At 37.0% G+C, this 23,429-nt stretch overlaps 2 protein-coding genes across 2 annotated transcripts in view; one reads left to right on the top strand and one right to left on the bottom strand.

Moving 5' to 3' along the window:
* Window positions 1–18,509, bottom strand: part of tutl (turtle) — a 58,895-nt gene extending 40,386 nt beyond the window's left edge. The window contains exon 1 of the mRNA XM_066388959.1: window positions 18,354–18,509. The gene's annotated coding sequence lies outside the window, so the exon portion shown is untranslated. The remainder of the gene's footprint in view (window positions 1–18,353) is intronic.
* Window positions 18,510–20,493: 1,984 nt separating this feature from the next.
* Window positions 20,494–22,663, top strand: P58IPK (dnaJ homolog subfamily C member P58IPK). Its single transcript, XM_066389129.1, has 3 exons — window positions 20,494–21,496; window positions 21,729–22,064; window positions 22,114–22,663. Exons 1-3 carry the CDS (start codon window positions 20,632–20,634, stop codon window positions 22,407–22,409), a joined length of 1,497 nt encoding a protein of 498 aa, XP_066245226.1. The 5' UTR covers window positions 20,494–20,631; the 3' UTR covers window positions 22,410–22,663.
* Window positions 22,664–23,429: the final 766 nt, after the last annotated feature.

Here is a 23,429-nt window from a genome sequence, read left to right on the forward strand (position 1 = left end):
TAGATGAGTTTACCCCGTATAAAACTATACATATGGTGTGCCTTCTTTTTCATGGCGTTACCATTCGTTCTGGCAATTATTAAAATTTCTGGAAAAGATCTGGAAAATGAGCAAATTGAAATCTCATTTCAAATAAAAGTGATTCTACGACAAGCGCGTTTTCGTAGGTAAAAAGCAAAGTTGATCGGATACTTCTGGAAGATTTTGGAGTAATTGATAATCCATTTGGGCAAATTGCGACTTGAAAATTGTGATGGCGAAGACTGAGCAGTTTACGGAAAAGAAAAAAAAAGAAAAATTGAAGAGATAGAAAAACACTAAACTGCCAGAGCTGAAAAAGAAAATGGACAATCAGGCCCAAATCGTGAAATACCTGAATATGTCATTAAAACGCTTCCGGAAGAAGTTTACAACATTGTAGTGGTTATTGGGGGTAGCAAAGGAATAACGAAACCACCGGTAAAAAATAAATAAATAAGAGATAATTTGAACTGTCACGGCTGAAAAAGAAAGCAAAAAGTCAGGGTGTCATCCCGAAGATCCTGAGTATGAAATCGAACAATGCACTGGAACGTGTGATAAAGAATAGAAGGAGATAAATAAATAAGCATTAAAGAGAAAAAGCGATAAAATAGAGACCATTTTAATGGTCACAGCTGGAAAGGAAGACGAAAAATTAGACACAGATCGTGGAGCGCGTGGATACGTAATTGGAAGGCTGCTGGGACAAACTTAAGAAACTGCAATGAAAAGAAGATTTCTAGTAAAAGAGGCGAGGTACAGAAAGAGAAATAAAGAGACATCCCGATAAATAAGAGAGAAGTTGATCAGTCACGGCCAGAAATGACGTTGGAAAGCCAGGAATGGATAACTAACCTGAAGTCACTGAATATCACAATCGTAGAGCTAATAAAAAAGTGTACCGTCATGTGGTTGGAGATACGCAAAGTCAGAAAAGTAGAATAATTGAATATGTTTCATTACAGAAATTGCAAATATTCCATATTTTTCTTATAAATATCTGGCATTGTCCCTTTCAATTCTCAGTAACTTCTCTCTCTTGTATACGTACCACTTCTGGCACCAAATGAATCATTTCTATATTCACAAGGTGAAAAATCATCTGAAAAGTCGAAAGTGTAATTCATTTCGGCTCGAAAAAGGCAAAGAGAATGGAAAGCAACGCTGAGGCGCCCTTAATAGAACCGGAAACGGGAACAGAAAGTTAGATTTCTGTAAGTAGCATCTGCCGAGGCATTATTGTGCCGATAAATGGAGAAAAATTGTCTGGCTAAAATTCGAAAATAGATTTAACAAAGAAGAGCCGAGAACGCGCTCTTAACGAGATATGTCGTGGAAATAACACAATTTTCGTTTCAGGAAAAAATTCTGAAGTTATGGTTATTTAAGCGTTAATAAGAAACTATCTAAGAGTCTAATTAGAACATTGTACCCAGGAAAGAAGCTAAATTTAATGGTTTGTAATTACACCTTCGTGTTATTGCTGAAAGGTGGCAATATTGGAGCTGTCAGGTTCACTGTTCACCTCAGATGTGGCGCCAGCGTAGAATCACGCCTCAGATATGCAACCAGGAATACATAGCTACACTTATTATCGTCATTAACATACCTTGCAAGTCAATATTACCTTTATCCCTTGACCATTACCACCCAAATCAAGTTCGAGGAACCGATAAAACAAAGATGGGTCTAAAAACAACGCTTTTTACGCCGGCAACTCTACGTAATAGTGGCTTTATCACAATATACGGGGCAAAGACAAATTGCAGTCTCAATGATTGATGGAAAACTTTGAGTATGAAGAAGCTTCAACATTTTGAACTGCAATATTGTACAACAATCCGTCCAATTTGTGGCATTTGAACCCTGAGGGGCTGGAAACCGCACCCTCGACAAAGCGGCCGGGCGGCAGTCTATCGATCCACAACAAAACGACGACACCCTGTGTGGACACCCTATACTTGAAGCCAGAATTATGCCAACAATTGCATCCAGAGATCGTGACATTCAGGGTTTTGATGGATTTGACATTTATACGTTTGATGGGGACTGTTTCAAGCAAAAGCATTAGGGCCAGTCTGGGTTTCATGAGTATTTTATTGGATAATGTACATCAGCTACAGATCACAACAAACAATATATTATATGATTATAGTGCTTAATTTTAGGAATTTATTATCATTTAATGAGAACGTTTTCTGAATCATGGCTCACAGGAGATTTTGACTACTGTCCATTCCACTTAAATCAATTTTCCTTTAGGACAAAGTAAATTATAGAATTCTCATAGATTAATAATAAACCCCTCGTAAAGGTGTTTTTAAGCATTACGAGATTTTTCACTCACTGAAAGGATGAATTTTTTATTGACTCGGATGGTTCTTAAGGGTGACTCTTTGGGACCTCCAGCGAAATGGTGTTAGAGATTTTTGATTAGGTGGAGCTTTAGGGAGAATTTTCAAATTTTTCACTAACTCGGCTATAAGGACGTATTATTGACTACTAGCGCCTTCCTTAAGGCCAATTTTTGGAATTTGCAAATTAACTTCAGAAACACATTTTAGCATTTTTTCCTAAACTTACTTAACCAGAAAATGGATTTTTGATTTTTTTAAGGTTTTATAATGTAATAAAAAAACAACGCCCGTATTAAAAAAATAGGAATTTAAATTAACCTTTAAGGCACAGTTTTAACAATTTTTTCCTAAACTCAACTAACCAAAAAAGGGAGATTTTTAACGCGACAAATTACTTATCTTTAGGGTCATTTATCCGATTATTAATTGATCTTAAAGATGCTTTGCAATTTTTTACTCACTTTTAAAGTGCGACTTTTAACAAAAGCCGATTTAAATATGTTTATGCCTGAGGCTTCCAAGATTCCCATAACATTGATCTTAATTAGAGAAATATCCCTACTGATTCTTGAACTTTCTTCCTACAATGGTGTTATATATACCAGTTTCTGGACCGAAATTCAGAGAAAAAAACCTCTGTATAGTGTTATTCTCATCACTCTTAATAAAAATGATAAAATTTTGAGTATTTTATTAATTAAAGATTTGTACCAATTCTAGAAGTCTCTCCCTTTTGTATTTTTTAACACATAGAATTCTGAATCAAACTTTATGAAAACACGTCCATGCAGAGATCTTTTAACTACATAATATCCAACGTTCGAGAAATCGCCTTATTTCTAATAAAAGTTACAAGACTTTTAAATATTGGATTAACTGGGGAGTTGTACTGACTCTTGAAATCTCTCCCTTCTGTAACGCTGTACATATAAGCTTTTGGATCAAATATTAGGATAAAGACACATATATTCATAATTGTTTTCACTACAACACATTGCAAAGCTCCAGAACGTAATTAGTTTCCAATGAAGCTATGAAGTTTGAAAATGTATTAATTTATAAAATGATTGATTCTTGAAATCTTTCCCTTCTGTAACTTTCTACTAGTGGGTTTCTGAACAAAATTCTAGGGTAAAAACGCATTTATGCTAAGTTGTTTTAACTACCGAGTTTTGGAAACTTCGAGAAAATAACTTATCCCTAACGAAAACTATAAGATCACGAAAATTTTCTTGCTTGGAGAAATATGAGAATTCTCAGTCTCTCCCTTTTGTACCGCTTTGCACATGGATTCATAAGTCAAAGTTAAGGGTAAAAACACACCTGTGCAGAAATGTTTCAATTACCAAATAATACAAACTTGGAGAAAATACCTAATTCCTAACGAAAATTGCGAGATTTTGCAAAATTTTATTAATAAAGATGATTTATTGTTGGGTTTTTGTTTGCATCAAAAGGTAAAAATTTCAGCAGATTAATAAGTTTGCCCTTATAATGTCTCTAAAAAAAGGTGTCCTAAATTCTTCTTCAGGAAGAAATGTCTTTCTTGGAGAAGAATAGAGGCAACTTTGAGAATTTATAATCATTTTAAGAGTGAGAATTCTCAACATTTTTTCTCAACTTTAGAGTTAAATTCAAACAATGTGACGACGCAAACTGATCTGATTTTAGCAAATAACACGAAATAATAGGGTGAAAATGTTGAATTTTTAACTAACTTTACACAATTTCCATTGACCGAAATTGTCTTTAATATAACTCTCTGGGATTTTTTTACTGAGCTTAATTAACCCTTTGGATCAATTCTGACACCATTAAAGTGGTTCTCCGTATAAAAGAAAATTTACTTAGTCAAAAATAAGGACTTAGGAATGTGCTATACAAAGATTTTCGGATTTTCGTTTCCAGCAAATGTCTCAAAATTTATTAAAATGTTACGTAAAACTTAACCAGAAGAGTTGAAAGCATGAATTAGTAGTTGGAAAATTTTAGAAATCAGTATCTCAATTAAACGCAAATTTGATGCACCCTGCATATTTGAATCACCATGTATTTAAGGATTATATTATATATATATGTTATACTGTTGTCAGCCTTTTAGAACTTTTCCATTTAAACTGTTTTCGCAAATCTAGTAAGTTCTGAGATATTTGTTACAAATCAAAACTTGAAACACATTTATATTTATAATCCTGGAACCCTGGAGAGGGTCCACAAGTTCATCATTAATTAAGTCAAAAGGGTTTTGACACTTAATTGTGACATCACTCCTGGTCAAGTCCCTTCTACCTCCTAAACTCAATAATCCAGTCCCTGATTTATAGGAACATTCGTTCGGCAATTTGTCAAGAAAATGATTAAGCTCATGACTAGTTAAGTGAAATTTAAGGCAGAGTCATCATCAATTCGATTTAAATATTAATGAAGTCTTAGGAAATTCCCTCTAGCACTACCCAGTGAAACAACCAATGATTTAATGCTTGAATAAAACTGATCACAGATCAGAAGTACCTACCCACATCCTTCCCCTGTAATTTGCGGAATACTAAATAGGTCCAAAGGGCACTGAATGTTACACGCGGGGGCTACACTAAACAACCGGGGACGGCCCATAGTTGCCCTTGTTTATAGATAAAGGGCTGTTTGGATTCCGGCCTAATAGGCCTATCGATCGGTGTTAAATTAAGGGCTCAATATTCAGTGGCGATATATCACAACGCACATGGGGACTTTAATATAAAACAAAATCGAAAGTCCGGTTTTGGAGTCCGGTGATGCAACAGCGAGTTAAAAGTCCCGTTCTTGTTAGTTGTAAAGTAAAGCCGTTTCTTGTTTGGGTCGTCTAGTCTTTGTTGTTTGGGACGTGCCTCGGGAAATGAAGAGCTTGATTTAATGCTGGAAATACGGCCCTGAGCTTTAAATATAAGTGAAATTTACTCTTGTAAGTGTCAACGCCGGCTGGTGTCAAGGGGGATTTTTACCCTAAACTTTGGGAAAGTGGAGGTCACACCAGTCTTGAACAAATGAGAGAATTACAGATTCGAATGCTTAATTAAAATTTTTTTAAATCTCACATTATTAAATAACAATCTGAGGTCGTTAACTGCTATAGAACACGCGGTTGCAGGTGCTCTTTTTATCTCTCACTATTATTGCGAAACTGTGAATATTCATTGTTGCCTTGTTAATTATATTTGGGCTTGTCACGTTTATTATGTGCAGTCATGTTATCCTGCAGCCGGAAAATTTTATATTGCATAAAAGCCATTGTGTGTGTACACGGCCCATTGCTTGCAGGCGGAAAAATGTTGCAACTAATATCGGCAACAGTTCCAATGCAATCAATTCATGGAAAACGCGTAATTTGATGAAAAAGGCTGGCAAAATTGAAATTGGCCGATGCATTTCAAACATACCTCGCCAGTTCGTATCCGCATTGTTTATTTAATGGCACGTTTTAATCAACGATTTTGGACGTAACGTGCGGTAATTCCGCGGGGATAAACGCCTGATTAAAATTCTCCATAAAACAGCACCCAGAATGCATGGGGATGTAAGCGTAAAAGGGCTGCATTGCAGGATATCCGGTCACTATTCCCTTGAGCAAGTACGATACGCTAAAAAATGAAAAGGTAGTTCCGGTTCATGAACCTTAAATTATGAACCGACATTGAATATTTTCCAAAGTACCAAAATAATCAGATAAAACGCGGTACCAAAGGGCCAAAAATTTGTTGCATCATGTTTAGAAGCGTTAACTCTAGATTTTAAATGGAACATCTTGCATATTTTTGGTACAGAACTTTCCACTTTTCCAAATAAACAATTTTCTTTTCCATTATATACTATAACAAACTCAATCGTTTTTCGAGATATTATGATATTTATGAAGGGAAATTATTAATTTTTCCTAGAATTTACTTCATCCTATTTAGACATGTGAATTAATAGGACACCTGTATATTTTTTTCAATCTTCGGTTGCTATGTTCAAGAAGCAAAAACTTTCGTTTACATAGCCCCTAACCATCTTCATATCTTTCTAAGATATTCAGATATTTATAGAAAGAAGCCATGAATTTTTGATAAAATGTACTTCAACCTGTTTGAACATGTGAATGACGAGGATTTTTAATGGAGCCCTTTATATTTTTGTAATATTTGGCTCCTCTCTCGTCTATCTCTTTTCGAGATATTGAGATAGAGAGAGATCTGTTTGGACTTGTGAAATTCGAGTCTTTTAATGGGACACCCCGTGTATTTTTGGAATTTGTTCAAATGTGAAAATCTCTAGCCTTATTCAAATCGGGAAAACAGAACTTGAGAGCCCGAAGGAGAATAAACAAAAGGAGCGAAATATTTCAACAAGAACAAATCAATTTTCTTTAAAATTCAAGTAAACGGAGGAAAATGACTGAAAATCGAACACAACTATAACTGACCTCAGTGAGTTAATGATACATGAATAAATCAATTTCCCAAAGGGATAAACGTATTACAACCCCGAGTAAGCCAAACAGGACTGATCCGTTATACGATAATGAAAAAGCAACTCATATCATTTATCTACAAACCATTCAGCTACTACAGTCTTTACAACGATTAATAAATGTGGCAATTACCGACTGCAAAACATCAAAAAGTCAATTCAGGAGTTATCTAAAGATTTAACTAGATAAGATACAGCACGGAAGCTATCGTTTTTAAGGCGAAAGTCATGAAAACAGACAAAAATGCCAAAACTGCTGTTGAAAAGTTCATTGGTCTTTGCAAAGATGGCGCCCGCGTAAAAGGTAATGGAATCGATCAGGGATGACGCCGCAGATATGCAGCCAGGAATGCATTGGTACCCTTATTATTCTCGTTACTACAATGTGGCTTACAAATCTGTAATTACAGCAATTAGAATTTAATAGTTTTATTAAATATTACACAGAACCGACAATATAAAGAAGCTTCTTACACATGTGCCTACCACACAAATAATTTTAAAAAGGGCCCCAAACAGACTTCCAAGAAACCGGCTTAAGTGCAGTTACACACGGACGGACCAAAACGAAAGTGATGGCAACCATTTTTCTCATGGTCCACACCCAAAGTAAATACAGGACGAGTGGGATGAGACGAGATGGATGTGCGGGGGAAGATGAACGATATTTTTCTCAAAGTTTAGCGTTAATAAAAAGAGCTTTTATTCGGTCAGACCCGGTAACACCCCGGGGGTGATTTACGAGCCGGCATTATTGCCTGCTCGGACACGTATTCAATAAAAGATATTTCGGAATGAATCGGGGCCTTGCAAGTAATTTCTCGTTACAGGTGTACAAATATGCCGTGATTTATGGGTATCGCGGAATAATACTACTTGCCACCCTCTTGCACTTTAGGCATTTTGCGAAATTCCACTACTGCAACAGTAAATTATGTGTAAACGTTTTAAACAAAAGCTCGGATATTTCATTGCACAGGAAGCGTTTGCCTTAATTAAATTCGTGAAAACGTATTTCCATCGGGAATTTATCCACTAATGTAGTTTCGTAGTTAGCACGATACCAACATGGCAGACTATCGCCATTATTAAGATCGATACTGGCGAAAAGTTGGACGGGTTTTGTTCTAGATTTGGGGCACCTCAAACTTTGTCTGTTGCACGAGATCTAATAGACAAAACACACATAAATATGTCAATTCTCCGCATTTTCAAAGTGGTGCAAATCAAGATATTAAATCTTCATAATCCCACGTTGAATAATGCCAAATGTCATTGCTGTACACAATGACGAAACGTAATTCGTATTCAGTAAAGGAAGGACAAGTGAAGCGTGCATGCCCATTAGGAACACTCGAAAGGCGTATTAGATCTGGTTGTCGCATGAAAAGTGAATTTCAATTCTTCTCGTGAGAATTTTAAGCAAATGAAGTGCCTTTGGGATGAAGCTCAATCGATTTTTAGTTATTTGCGTGTCAGAGATTACTTTTCCACGAAATCCAGGACCGCGAGAAGCAGCGTCCAAGACCTCTCCAGAATACAGGGTGTCCCAGATATGTATACACCGACAAATTTTAAGCGGTGGTGGGGACATCAATACAAACTTCTTTTCTTAAAAAGTATGCTAATTTCCCATTTAAAGAACTGCACCGATGGATTGGAAGAGGAGGTCCTGTAGCCAGGCCCCCGCGTTTTCCTGATCTCAACACCCTGGATTTTTTCTTTTGGGGTTATCTCAAGTCTCTGGTCTGCGAAACGCCTATCCGTAATGAGGAAGATCTCTCATCAAGAATAATGTCCAATTACATACATCTAGAAGCTATTCCCGAAATATTCCATAAGGTCCGCGAGTCAATGAACCGACGCTACATCTTTGTGTTAAAGCAAAGGGTCAGCATTTTGAATGGCTATAAGCCATTGTTTATTTATCAATAAAACAACATCTAACACGGACAAAGTGACTACAATGACCAAAACCTTATTGCCTTTTTTCTACCCAAACGACTCATTTGCAGACATACTTTTACTTAACAAAAAAAGTTTGTATTGATATCTCTCACCGTCCTTTAAAGTTTGTCAGTATACTTTTGGGGCACCCTGTATAGTGCCTAGACCTGAACTGGGATAAAAAGTCTGCTCGTCCATTCTTCTGCACATCCAAAATAGCTTGCGTATCCACCCATGTTTGTAAACAACTGTAATGGTCAATATACTTTCAACTTCATCACATTATCGCTAATCTTAACGAACTTTTGGATAACCGGTTCGAATTCATTAACGTCTTCAGCATGAGCTTATCAGAGCTGTTATACTTCTCTCTCGGCCGACTTCCGTTGCAACAGGTTGCCTTTTTATTTATTGAATGTTCGTTAATTTAACACTTCATAGCAATCTAAAGTGGGTGTTTTCGCTCGAGAATTTCTCTGAAGAATATTATTACTAATCACCTGTTTGTGATGATTTTTAGGTGTAATTGACACACGCGGTGTACCGGCGAAAAACAACACATTTCAAGATCGGATTCCTCGAAATAGTCGAAATTCTTGAGAGACCGTTGGTACGGCTTTTATAGTATGTTTTGTAGTACCTGGCGCGGTAGTAAAGTACGTTAACCGAACGAGAAGGTCGTTGAATACCATCTGCATTGACGTACTAGAGGGTATTTATTGCGTTAAATTATACACGTTTTCCTAACAAGAATAAACTGCTTTGAACCAACTTTAAAATACAGAAAACGAGCGTCTGGTTCATTCTTTAGCGGAGCTCTAAATCAAATAGAAATCGCTTAAAAAAACTAAACAGTGCAGCACTCATATACAAAAGCGGGAAAACACGATTGGAATTCATGCTTTCAAGTTCAGAGAAACCTTTAGAAAGCCCAACTTATTGGTGAGTTGAGCTATTTGAGTTTCAGATTATAAGTTTTGTAGGTAATCAAGAAGGTACATGTTAGGTCAGATTGAAAAACCAAGAAAATCAAGGCAGTACGGATTACTTCAAGTTCAGGGGTACTTTAGCAATCAAATTCCTTCAGTGATGTCGCAAATGACTTGATCACAAGTGGACTCTGAGATGTTTATTTACTTCAGATTTAAAAATGAAATACATCTGTTCTTCTTCTTGGTGCACATCATAAGTGCAGCCTAAGTGCTGCAAATTGTACCTTAGTCAGAGAGTAGATCCTTATTCACTAGGTTCCTACTCTGGCATCCAAATAACTAAAGTCCTGGGCACATTCATTTTCATGACTTCAATATGTTGAATGTGAGGACCCTCCGGGAGAATATTCTTTATTATCATTCCCAAGTAGTTATATTCGGACGTCAATGGTATTTGTTCCCCGTTATTCCTTCTAATATCTCAGCTATATTGCTCGACTTTTCTGTATTAAAAAGTGGCTCACGCTTGGACCATGTCCTATTAGAACTTAAGTCATTCGCATACTGGATTACCTTGACTTGTTCAGTTGCAATCGAATGTATACCCCTTGTGTATATGCTGAATAGCAGCGTACTGAGGAGGGCCCTTGGGGAAGTCCTGACCCTACTTTCTTCAGTCGTATCGGTTGTGTTTCCCTCTCCTTTCGCCGTCCAGAATGTGAATGTTTCTATCAAAAGACAGTTCTTTCGCCCTTCGGCGGTCACGGGAGCTTCAGGCAATCCGTGCACCGCATAAGAAAAGCCGGACCGAAGTGCAAGCGCTGCGGCGTCATAGATTCTGCAGAACGCTGCATCGTTCAATGCTCCGATTTCCAGAACCACAGGGAAAGACTGGAAATTAGCGTGAGAATACCGACCCCAGAAAGCCTGTCAGCAGGGATGATGGAAAACAAAATAACGTGAGACCGATTCAGTGATACTATCTGTATATCACGATCAAAGGAAAAGAGAGAAACGAGAGAGTCAACCGAAATGAAATAGAAACTTGCACTTTTCGGTAGATTAAATTTAAAAAAAAACAAAAACAAACACCGAATGGGACTGACGCTTCTTATCCCCTAGGGACAGTTCTGGTGTCGGCGCAGGCCACGGAAAAAAAAAGACTGAATTTTTTGCTGGTTGGTGCTATCGGGGAACCCCTCACTACCCGGCGGCGAGAGCACCAGGCCGGGTGTCTTTTGAAGATTTTCCTCGTGAAAAAAAAAACCTTGCGCTCTACATATTTATACAGTTGGTATGTTAAGAAAGCTATATATCGCCGATATATCCGAGAATACTACCAATGTGCTTTGTTTCTCCTAAAAATGTTTCTACAGCTTTATGGTTGATATTAATGCACAATCTATGCTTTATTTTCCTTTACTAAAACCCATTTGCATATCAGGCAGAACTTCTCTGCTTTCTCTTCCCCATTCAATTCTGCTTTTATTAAGGATATTCTCAAATATTTTTCCTATGCAGGAATTGAGAGCTATAGGTCTATAGCCTTTTGCTTCCTCGATATTTGAATTTGGTTTGCGAAATGGGACAATTCGCGTTTATTTCCTCTGTTCTGGCAATCTTTCTCCTTGCAAGCTTTTATTCATAATCTGGACTAGCATTTGTTCAGATCTTATGGAAAACTGCTTTATCAATGTGCAAGTTTTTTCATCCTTTCATGCAAATAGTGACTTTCCTCTAAAAACTAATTCGATCAAAATTATTATAATTTTTTATCCAATTATTCCATATATTCACTTTAACTCGCATCCCAAAACCAAATCTAATTTTTCTGTTTAATTTCTTCAATTATCGGCTTTATTTTGCGACTATTTATGTTCAATTTCATTCTCTATTTATCTGTGACAACCAATTGCAGCCAGAGGAATGGCAGTAAAATAGATTTGCTTGCAAATTTTATTTCATAGTCTTTGTACTTACTTCTGCGTAAAAGTTAAAGACCTCACCTTAAATAGATCTATGTCGATTGGATCTTTTTTCTTATTTTATCTCAAAGAGCCAACCCCCGAAATATAGGCGCGTTATTCTGAGACCTCCTGTATGTCGTTCGGAACTGAGTGTATATATAGAATATCCTAAGTTTTATGATCAAGACTTATAATCAGGATAGAAGGAGAAAATTATGCTCTAACGTTGGTTGCTCACAGACACAATTTCTTGCTCATGTGAACATCGCTTTTATTTTATTTTTTTTTCAGATACAGAGTGATAAAATAGTAAAAAAATATAAAGATATATAAAGATATAAAGAAAATATAGGGTGAGTCATAAGCAAGGGCTATCTTTTTAACATGACTTAGACCTCAAAAACTAAGCAAAATCTTTATGTACCATTTTTTCGAAATCTCAGAAACAACCGAAACATGCGCGTATGAAAGTTTTAATAAATAACAACCTTTATATGTATATAATTTTGCAATAACAACTTTTAATTATTATTCATTCCAGGACTAACTATAAAAGGTTTGTTTGAAATTGTCGCTTCTCTTATTCATGACTCTATACATACTGTTAGAAGAGATCTTTTTCGTAGAATTATTTCTGCGGAATTTTTTACCTGATCATGCAACTCTGCCAGTGTGTTAATTTCATTCACGAACACCAAACTTTTGATATAACCCTCCATATATAAAAATCACATAGATTTAGGTCTGATGATATCGTGGGCCATCTTATTGGTCCATTATTACCTATCCACCAGTAAAAAATTGATCATTTATAGAGCCCTATACCTTTTTTTACTTTTCTTATAGGTCCATACTTCTGTTGTTTTTGGGAATTCCAGAAAATATTACATAAAGATATTGCTTAATTTTTTAAGGCCTGTCATATTATAAGGAAAATCCCTATTTAAGATTCATCCCATATAAAGGAAAAATGGAATTCATGACGTGCGATTTAATATTTTTTCGTGTCTGTTATCGTTTTGCCCCAAATTTGATTTTTTAAAATATTTTGAACCGCCTGTAATCGATCTCTGAAACTCAATCATATATATTACAGAAACCAAGGATGTCATACAAATTTGGTTTTAAACTCTTCGATACGGAAAATTTTAAAAATACCTTGATCCCATGAAAAAAAAACATGCTAACCTTGATCACCATGTAAATCAGAAACAAAAAAGTTAGGATGTTAGGTTTATATAAAAAACCCAGCTTCAAACGTGCTTTTTTAACCATTTCCGAAGCCTTGATCATGAAATCTGGGACACCCTGCTTTATAGATAATTTCATATCAAAATTGGATTTGCTGTTGTCTCGTAAACTTTGGACATGCTTTATCCGCTAAAAAGTGACTTAATGTGTAGCAGTGGTCACACTTTCTTTCCTTTCTGTATGATATGCCTTCTTTTAATCCTTCGGCGCAGAATTTGCATTTTTCTTTGCTCCTTCATTGCTTTTTTATATGGCTGAACAAAAAGCAAATTAATTTAAAAAACTGTGTACCTGAAAAAGCACATGGGGTTAGACCCATCTCGAGGCAAAAAATCTGAATCTCTTTCGGTATTATTCTACCGTGAAAGGTGAGCATATAGGTACCTGTTTTCATGTATTTTACCATGCCTCTTCATTAGTAGATTTTCTGTTGAAATGTTTGATCTTAAGAATTTCACACGGTGCTTGTGTATTGTCATGATAATTTAAAAAAATGGAATGAAGAAGAAGAATGAAAAGATTCCTTTACAGGAAACGAGGTTTTCTAGCATGTACTTTCATATCTTTGTGCTATCAGTTCTTTCTTTCCGGGGAACCTAATTGGTTATTTATCTTAAGAGAGCATATGAAGTTTGCTAATGTATGAGAAAGTGATGTGGGAAACTCTAACATCTAGTCCTTTAAGACACTAAAAACGAAATCTTCTGATTTGTCAAACTCCTCAAATACATGTTACTACGAACATTACTAATACAAACAAGTGAAGAATTCCAAAATGTTTATCTTTTTAACGGGATTTTCATTTGATATTCACTCAACGAATAATTATCACATTTACTCACAATTTTGCTGTTTCTTCTGTTAAATTAGTACCAGAAATCGGTGACCAAATCCGCACTTCCACGTGGTGACCCCTAAATGCGTCCTCCCCCGGTTGCGGGGAGTTGGAGGAAGACAGAAGGCCGAAGGATGGATATGCAATAAGTAAACCCAAGGAGTGTCTGGATGCGAATCTGCCAAAGGAATGACCTACTGCAACTTCAGAAACCAGTCCTCGAGGGCAAGTAAGACAGAACAGGCCATAGAAGAACAAAATAAAAAGATGAGGGGACCAAACACCCAAGCACTGCCGTACACAAAAGAAGTATGGATGTCACAACGCAAATAAAGGCATCTCAGGTGAAAATGGGACTAACACACATGCAGAAACAATTTCCATTTCCGAAGAAAAAAGCAAATATTTCTCCGGATCCATACACCAGGTTTGGTAATATTACGCTATAGGACCAGAAGGGCGTAGACACAATGATTGGAAGGAAGAAGAGTGACATTGCTCCGTAACTTGAAAGGACACAAATCGCGCATGGGGAAGCGTGAAGCCATCAGGAAGGCCCTCTCAATCACATGAAGAACGAAAAGAACTTAAACAGGAAAGAAGTGACTTAAAGGGGCTGCAGGCAACAATGTCGTAAAATCACATCAGATGACGAGAGCGCGGGACAACTAACAGAAAACGAGTTGATTAGATAGTAACAACTTGCAGTCCTCTTCGACCCTGATATGATGTCTCTTAGGGATAGTCAGGAGTTGGAGAAGAATCTTGTCAACCCGAGGCTCTTAGTGGGTAGGCGCCTCGGTGACGCCCACACTACCCGGACGCTAGAACACCAGGCAGGGTGTCTTTTTGAAGATATTCCCGTCAAAAAAAGTACCAGGAAAATTAAGAGCCGAAGTTGTAGTTAAATATACGTAGATGGTGTGAACAAAAACCCTGGCACGGTTTGAGTGGTAGATAGCACCATTATTTTTAGGTTGATCTTAAGTGTTTGGAAGATTTTCTTACGCACAGAGAACATTCAGTAGACACGCACTGGGGGATTTTTTGAGGGATTTACTAATCAATTTAGGAGGGCACTGGCTCTTGAGCATTTGAAGGATTTTATCATTTTTAGCGAATTATGTTATTCCTCATTTGTATAATATTTACTGAATTAGTATGATGTCCCAAGAAGGGGGCTTGGAATCCCTGGAGAATAACGTCATATGTTGGCACAGAACTGTCGATTTATTTTCGTAAGTGAATACTTCCTGACTCTCTTTTGTAGACACCACTAAATCTGATTATTACCGATTTACGGTATCGTCATGACCCACGAAGTACTAAAGTGCAAGTTTAGCATGTTTACTACCGTTTTATTGCTTATTATTTGTTGTGAAAAGAGTGAAATTTACATTTATATTCAAAGAAGATGTGGGAAACCCTCATATTCAGTCTCTTAGGAGATTAGAACAAATTCTTCCTATTTCTCGAACCCATTCAAGTCCAAGTTACTCTAAATGGAAGTCCTTCGTGTTACAGATCTCCATGTTCGAAGCAATCCAAAGGAACTGGCGATCTTGACCTGATTTCCCAATTATTATTTTTCCTTTGTTCGTCATCTCCTCTGTTAGGCAATGTGGGACGCTAATTTAGTGTATTAATAACTCAGACAGAGAGATCCGTTCCTCAGATGAGAATTTACGTAGTATAATCTGTGTCACACGTGGTGAATCAACAGATTTGTTAAAAGGCCGTCATAAAAATCTTAAATGATAAATATTATTGATTAAAAGATTATGTGTACAGGACGTGTAAAAATGAGATCATTTCACCAGAAATGCGTAAAAATAGACCTGAAGGCGGATGCAACTGGACCTTCAAGCCCGTTGGTTGAGGAATTGAACCATTTGATCTAATACAATTTTGCACGTAAACGCTTGAAATAATGCAGTTAAGCACACTGGGTCAATAACCAGCGGTAAATGTTTTAAATAAAAACGAAACTCCACAGAGATGTGGGTTAGATTAACCATTACTGCATAATCTATACAGGTACATTGTAATGCTGCTTTTACGCAATATGCTATATGATGAAAGAGGTTCGGAGGTGCTTTATAACAAATAGCGATTATTCACCTGAGACCGTTATGTTTACTCTTATAGTTTGTGTCAATTCAGAATGAATTATTGTTTAACGAGATGAAAATATGCATTAGATACAGGGTGGCCCAACGAAAGCTATGTACCTCGATTTTCAGTATTTAAAATGAAAATGTGTAAAAACGCTCGGACTCGTCGATTTTTGATTCGACGGGGACAATGTTTATTGCACTTTCAACCGTTCAACTTCAGCCCTTGAACAGAGGTGACAGTTATCCCCAAAATTTCTAATGGGAAAGGGTGTCAAGTGATACCTCATTTTAAAGGTAGTTCTGCCCTGATTATAACTTCCAAGTTTGAATTGAAGTCACTGCCATTATCCCCGTTGATATGACAGTTTGCGAAAATCTGTGGGGGAAAAAAAGCTTTTAGGTAATAATTAATTTATCACAATAAAAGCTTCATACTTAAAAAGGAGAGTAGGAAGACCTTTAAAAGAGAGATGTCATTGAATCGCTTTGACAGAGGTGTGTTTTAGCCCTTAAATTTAAAGGGGTACGTTTCTTTATTTGTAATTTTTTTGTAAAGTGAGTAAATGAAAAGAAACTGTTCACATCAATTTTCTGATCAATTTATTAAATGCTGGAAATGACCGCCATTTACCTTCAGGCAATAAAATAAATTTTCTTCAAAGCTTTGTCTTATGTTACATAATATTTCAGGTGTAATTTGGTAGCATTCATGAGTTATACGAATGAGGATAAAACTCACCTCCGTCAAAACGATTCTAAAATATCTCACTTTTAAAGGTCTTCTTACCCTCGTTTTGAAAACTGCAGCTCTTATTGTGATAAATTAATTATTACCTAAAAGCTTTTTTCCCCCACAGATTTTCGCAAACTGTCATATCAACGGGGATAATGGCAGTGACTTCAATTCAAACTTGAAAGTTATAATCAGGGCAGAACTACCTTTAAAATGAGGTATCACTCGACTCCCCTTCCCATTAAACATTTTAGGGATAACTGTCAGGAGTGAAATCGAAGGGTTGAAAATATGATAAAAAAATTGTTCCTGTCGAATCAAAAATCGACGGGTCCGAGCGTTTTTACACATTTTCATTTTGAATCTTGAAAATCGAGGTGCAAAGTTTTCATTGGGCCACCCTGTATGTGTCAAGAGCTTTGTTCAAAGATGCGTTTCGTGCCCAATTAAGGCGCTTTTGAGCATTTCATTCCGTTTCGCACATATCCACCTGTGATTCTTGGTTCGTTGACCATGTGTCAACCTTCTGTTTAGTTATGATTTTGAGTCCATGTTGAAGGCTTTTAATGGTCATATGGCTACCATGAGCGATATTGTGACCAGTCGCAGGCCATTATTTAATCTTCCCATAGAGTGTTCGTGTAGAGAGCTTTAAAAACACTAAAGAAGCCATGATTGAAGAGTTGGTTGAATTATGTGCAATTTGCAGTCACTTCCTTTTCTTCCTTTAAGGCCAATATATCAGAATCCTGGTAAATTTACCAAGGCCAATATATCAGAATCCTGGTAAATTTACCAAGGACACTATTTCCATAGAAATAAAGAAAATGCGTGTTGCTGGCAAAGTTATCAGCAATTTGATATAGGAATCTTAACTGTACAACCAAGCTATATCCTCAACTTAAGCTTTAGCTCGTTCAAGCCTCCCCATATGAATGAGGTTACTGCTACAAGTTCAACAGCAATAGATTCCTTATAGCTTAAACTGAGCTAAAGCTTAACTAGAGCAAAGCTTAAGCTTTACTTGTACAATCAGGCCTTAAGCCCCGCTGTTCAATCGCGGTTCAAAAGTTGGTTCAGCTAAATCAAAGCTAGTACTTGAACCACCATATGAGAGTAAAATTCCTGTTACCGAGTGTCACAAACGAAAGCCTTATGGGGTGATCAAGTACCACTTCGGGTTCAACTGACTTTTGAACTGTGAACGTACAACTGGCCCTTGGGCTGCTTTAAATGAAGAGCCTTTAAGGCCGGATTGTACGAGTAAGCAAGACTATTGCTGGTAAGGCTTAAGTTGAGCTTTATTAAGCCTTACTTGTACAATCGGGCTCTCAAGCGCGATTCATTCCTGGATATCTCTTAACCAGCTTCAAACCGTTTAAATTCCCATTTAGTTTAATTCTGCAAGGAACATGACTGCGGCTATTCACAGAACGGTAAATTTCTGCCTCTTTCACTGCCTGTTTATGAAACATCAATAACTGAATTCCTCTACATCCAGAACACGGAACCGCATTAGCGCAGGCAGACCCACATAATGAGCGTGTTATATTCTGTTGTATCATTGTACATGCACTATGAAGGACCACACAGTAGCTTTCGATGCGACATCAATCGCTAGAAATTTCACTGTAGTGTACACTACACTATGATAACCCTCAAATATACCCTCACCTCCTGGAGGAGGTCGAAACTTCGCTCTTACCTCTCAGCCGCAGTTTTCTAAAACCGGAGGTATCCAAAAGGTCGGGGGCACCCTTTCCCAGTCTCCAATCACCAAATCACTCAAACTTTCAGTGAGGAACCCTCAAAAACCGACTGTGACGCACAATTCTCGTCTCCCGAAGATCCTCCTTATTCTACTCACAGAGCAAAACTGGATTCCAACTGACGCACACTCGTTGGCCGGCTCGAAGGACCGTGACGAGTTGCGGGGCCCGCTGGGCGATGTGCGCCATACAGGGGACCCCTGATTTTTCTTTTTGCGCGCCCAATTGTGGCCCCTTGAAAAGTTGTACTTTCCAAAGACTCCCGGTAAAGCGAAGAATCTATAGGAACGGCACTAACAGCTAGTCCGGTCAGAGTTAAATGTCTTGGGCCTGCGTAGTGGAGCCCCCGGAGGATATTCTTGCGGTGGAATTGCATAGGAAGTACGGGCCGAATGTATGCTTGACTGCATTATGGGTCACACGGAGTTGCGGTGATTGTCGATGGTGACCATGATCTCCTGTTGGTTAAGAATATACTCAAATTACTAATAAAGGTCCTCGTTTGAGAATTTGTTGTAGGGTTTGTTTGTGGGGCAAAGAAAACTGCATAATAAATACCTTGAGCCTCACTGATTTGCGGCTAAAATATTGCTTAGTCAAAAGCGGGATTAAATTCGTCCAAATGACCTGTAGAAGTAAAAATAAATGTGCGTAAAAGCCAAATGAGTCAAATAAGCACATTTGTGGTAACAGTAGTAACGGTAACGAACATAATCACGTACTATGTATGAAATTCCAACAACCACTACATCAGTAATAAATGCGCTGCCATGTCAATTTGCATTTGTTTTTTTTTTGTTAAAAAATGTCAAATTCCACAACTTAAGAGAACACCCGACAGGTGTCGCTCGGTTAGTCTTGAACGGTCACTCAACTTGAACAGCCCTTGTAGTGAGGGATGATGATATTCTTAGCGTTATGTAGTCATGTTCGCGTTATATGAATGCACCTGCTGTTTTTCATGAGTCCTTAATGAATCTTGCTTACCACGGTGTTTGTGAGGTTTCCTATTTCCTTTCATTCACGAATTGATTATGTATTATAATACGGATATATCTCGTTTCCATAGTGGAAATACGCACTTATCTTTGATAAAATTGCGACTTAAAGCCATCGTCTCAAGCATTGCCTTTATGAAATGTTTTCATAAAAAAGTCGAGTAACGGCATGGTCTAATTATTTTTAAGCAACTAGGTGATAGCTACGCCACTGGTTTGTGAGCAGTATTGATACATCTAAAAAGATTTGAAACTACTGGTTTAAGCAAAAAGCAGACGCGGCGTTTCACATCCCGTCCAATCATAAGATTTGCATGAAAGCTGTTCATAGTTTAAAAGTCTAAGTAGTTTCAGAGAACCAACTGATGCGCCCCTGGCCTGAGAAAAAAACAGAGGCGTACATAAAAATTTAACTTATCGTAGTATCAATACAATCCAGATTACCTAATTGAGACTTGAAGCCACTGTGTCTTAATCGAAAAGCAGCAATGCAGCACGTAATTTTTAATAATTGTAAGATTTGCGCGACAACGTTATTTATAAAAGTTTTAAATATTTAGGTAGTCTCTGATTAAAGATTTGTAAATATAATAATATAGAAAGACAAACTAACGAATTTACTATTACTCTACCATATCTCTACCTTTCTAAATCTCAACTGATTCTTTTTCTGCTCTTGCCTTTCCTTCTCAGTTCCCAGAAGATATCTCGCAATCAGCCCAAAATGGGATTCCCCGACACTAGGTCATTTAGTAGCACCAGTAATACTAATCTCGTTCAACAGTGCTTCATCTCTAGATGACTCTCATTTTGCCTGGTATTATCTGATTGTTAACTCTATTTCCACAACACTAAAATTTATGACCTACTAAATCTCCGACACATACAATTTCCCTACCCAAACTTACGCCTATGCTTAGGAAATTCTAACTTAATTTTCATAAGTTCTGCCATCTGCACAGCACATGTAAGACCCACTGTGCACATCTTACAGCTTTCTGCATTAAACTAATTGGCGACATCTACAGTCCGTCCCTCTTTATTATCCACTTCTGACGTTTAAATATGTCAACCCTATTTTTGGACCAATCAGCTGACAACACGACCAAAAATTTTGAATATTCCACCGAAATCCAAAAATGCTCTTCATAATCATTTGTGTTATTTAGTTATCACATAACAAACAGCTCACTAACAGTAAAGAATCAGTTGAAAAATGACGAGTCCCGTGTTTAGCGATATTATGGGTAACAACGTTTGGTTCAGGATCACCCCTTATTTGGTGCTGCTAGCTTTTGAATCTCTTATAGACGTTTCCCAGTGTATTTCCCAAGCAGAAATTGATAAACACTTGGAAATGGGTAAGGAATACCTTTCCAGGGGCCAGCTAGGTGATGCTCTGAGTCAGTACCATGCTGCAGTGGATGGGGACCCATCAAATTACCTCACGTATTTTAAACGCGGGACTGTATACTTGGCTTTAGGTAAAGCCAAAAACGCAGTGGGGGACTTCGATAAAGTGTTAGAGCTAAAGCCAGATTTCACAGCTGCACGGATCGAAAGAGGGAACATTCACCTCAAGCAAGCAGCTTATGATCTTGCACAGCTAGACTTTTATAATGTCCTGAAAGCTGACCCCTATAACGTAGAAGCGAATGATCTGATACAGCGCATCGAACCTGCGAAAGAACGAAAAACTAGTGCAGAATATTACTATGGAAGAAATGACTACACCAGTGCAATTCATTACTTAACAGAAGCATTAGAAGTCAGCCCTTGGGCTTCAGAATTGTATGAGTTCCGGGCTGAAATGTATTTGGATAGTGGTGATGAAAGGGCCGCTATTGCAGACCTAAAGGTGGCTACACGGCTGCAAAGCGATAATACTGAGGGCTACTTGAAACTGTCAGAAATGTTGTATAAAATTGGACAGGCAACAGAATCACTTAAGGCCATAAGAGAGTGTCTGAAGCTTGATCCTGAGCATAAGAAATGCTTCAAGTTTTATAAGAAAATAAAGAAAGTAGAAAAGTTTTTAGTTGAGGCTGAGAGTGCTTTGGAGAGTAATAATTTTGCAGTAGGTAAGTTGGTAATTGGTAATAAAGAAATTGAGAAAAATGGTATTAGAGATAAGAGAATTTTTCCCTATTGGTCAAGAGATTTGTGATAAAGTGAATCTTTTTCCTATATAAGTTTTCACTAAATAACCTTCCCACTAGGCAAAAAATACTAAAAAAATAAAAGTTGAAATGGTAGAATCTCAGTATACTTGCATAAACATCTTTTCTTTTCTTATCTGAATATTTGTTGCAGGTGTGGAGGCGGCTCAAAAAGTGCTAAAAAATGAAAAAGATGTTCGTCAAATTATATTTGAAGCCAAACGCATTCTCTGTTCATGCTACATGCATGAAGAACAAACTGAAGAAGCTGTGCAAGTGTGCACTGAAGCTTTAGAAATGAATGAAGATCCTGGAGTGTTCTGTGATAGAGCTGAAGCATATTTGCAGTCTGAATTATATGATGATGCCATAAGAGATTATAGAGCCGCTCTAGAAATAGATAGGAACTTAGAGAGGGCAAAGGAGGGATTAAACAAAGCTGAAAATCGACAGAAACAGGCGGAGAAACGCGATTATTACAAAATATTAGGTAAGTTAATTTAGTACTTAATAAACATTATTATTAACTTTTATTTAAGGAGTTAAAAGGTCGGCAACAAAGAAAGAAATAGTCAAAGCATATAGGAAAGCCGCTCAAAAGTGGCATCCAGACAATTACCAAATGGATGAAAAAATGAAGAAAATCGCCGAAAAAAAATTCATAGACATTGCAGCCGCCAAAGAAGTTCTTACAGATGAAGAGAAGAGGAAACAGTACGACATGGGAGAAGATCCTCTGGACCCGGAATCCGGAAAACAAAATTTCAATCCCAATTTCCATCATTTCCAAAGCTTCCAGGGTAGTCCGTTCCAGTTTAGGTTCCATTTCAATTAATCGAGAAGCGGGTGATTTGGTCATTAAGTGTGATTTTGTGTATTTAAGTGCCGACTGAAGACAAAAGAGTACAGTCAGTAAGCGAAGCTGCCAGTATATTTGCACCTCTGAGGAGTTTGTGTGATCTTAAGCCTAAAGGACTTTACCAGGCGTTTATCTGTAAGAGACAAACTGTTTAGTTTATAATGGACTGAACTTAAATTATATTATTTAATTTGTACATAATACTTCATTAAAGTTTTGTTTTATATTTAGGTGTGGTTTTGGATTGAAAGCGTTTGTATGTGAAATGTTGAAAAAAATTATAATTAAAATAATTTGAGAATGGATGAATCTACTCCCAAATGGGAAATAAAAAGTTATGGAATATCGCATTAATCTTTCTGCATGACGTTTTACCATGTAATGGGAAAGCATACGTCACGTTGCAACACAAACACAGAAAATATTTCTTTTCACGGAAAGACTTACTTGCCGCAAGGAAATTTTTGACGAAATGGCGAGTACGAGAATGTTCCGCCCCTAAAAACTTAACGACTGTATAAGTTGAAGGATGGTTGATTATAGCTATAAATTTTGAGTTAATGGGAAACTTCCTGTTATCGCGACTTACCTTGATGCTATTCTGTGATAAAGGATCTCGTTTTTTCCATATTTGCGATTTCATTGAAGTTTCTGCATATTTTCTTTCCTCCTAATGTTGACTGTTCTTAAACTTAACATTCTACGATTTAAAAAACATTGTATTTCTTCATTTACTGAAGAAAACGAAGTTACCCGATTTGAATTTCGACCTTCGCATTTTAATGCTATATCACATGTGTACTACGTAGCCAAATATCTTTATACAACTTTTACATAAAATTATCATCTTCGTTCATCGTCGTTCGTTGAATTTTTATATAAATTATGAGTATTTTAATTCGAAAAATTTCAATTACTTCAATTTTAAAAATATTTCAATTTTAAACGCAAAAGCTATCTGCATAGTTCGTATGTAGTGTGTTAAAGTTTTAATCT

The sequence above is a fragment of the Euwallacea similis genome, chromosome 4, assembly GCF_039881205.1.
Source record: "Euwallacea similis isolate ESF13 chromosome 4, ESF131.1, whole genome shotgun sequence".
NCBI classification, from domain to species: Eukaryota; Metazoa; Arthropoda; class Insecta; order Coleoptera; family Curculionidae; genus Euwallacea; species Euwallacea similis.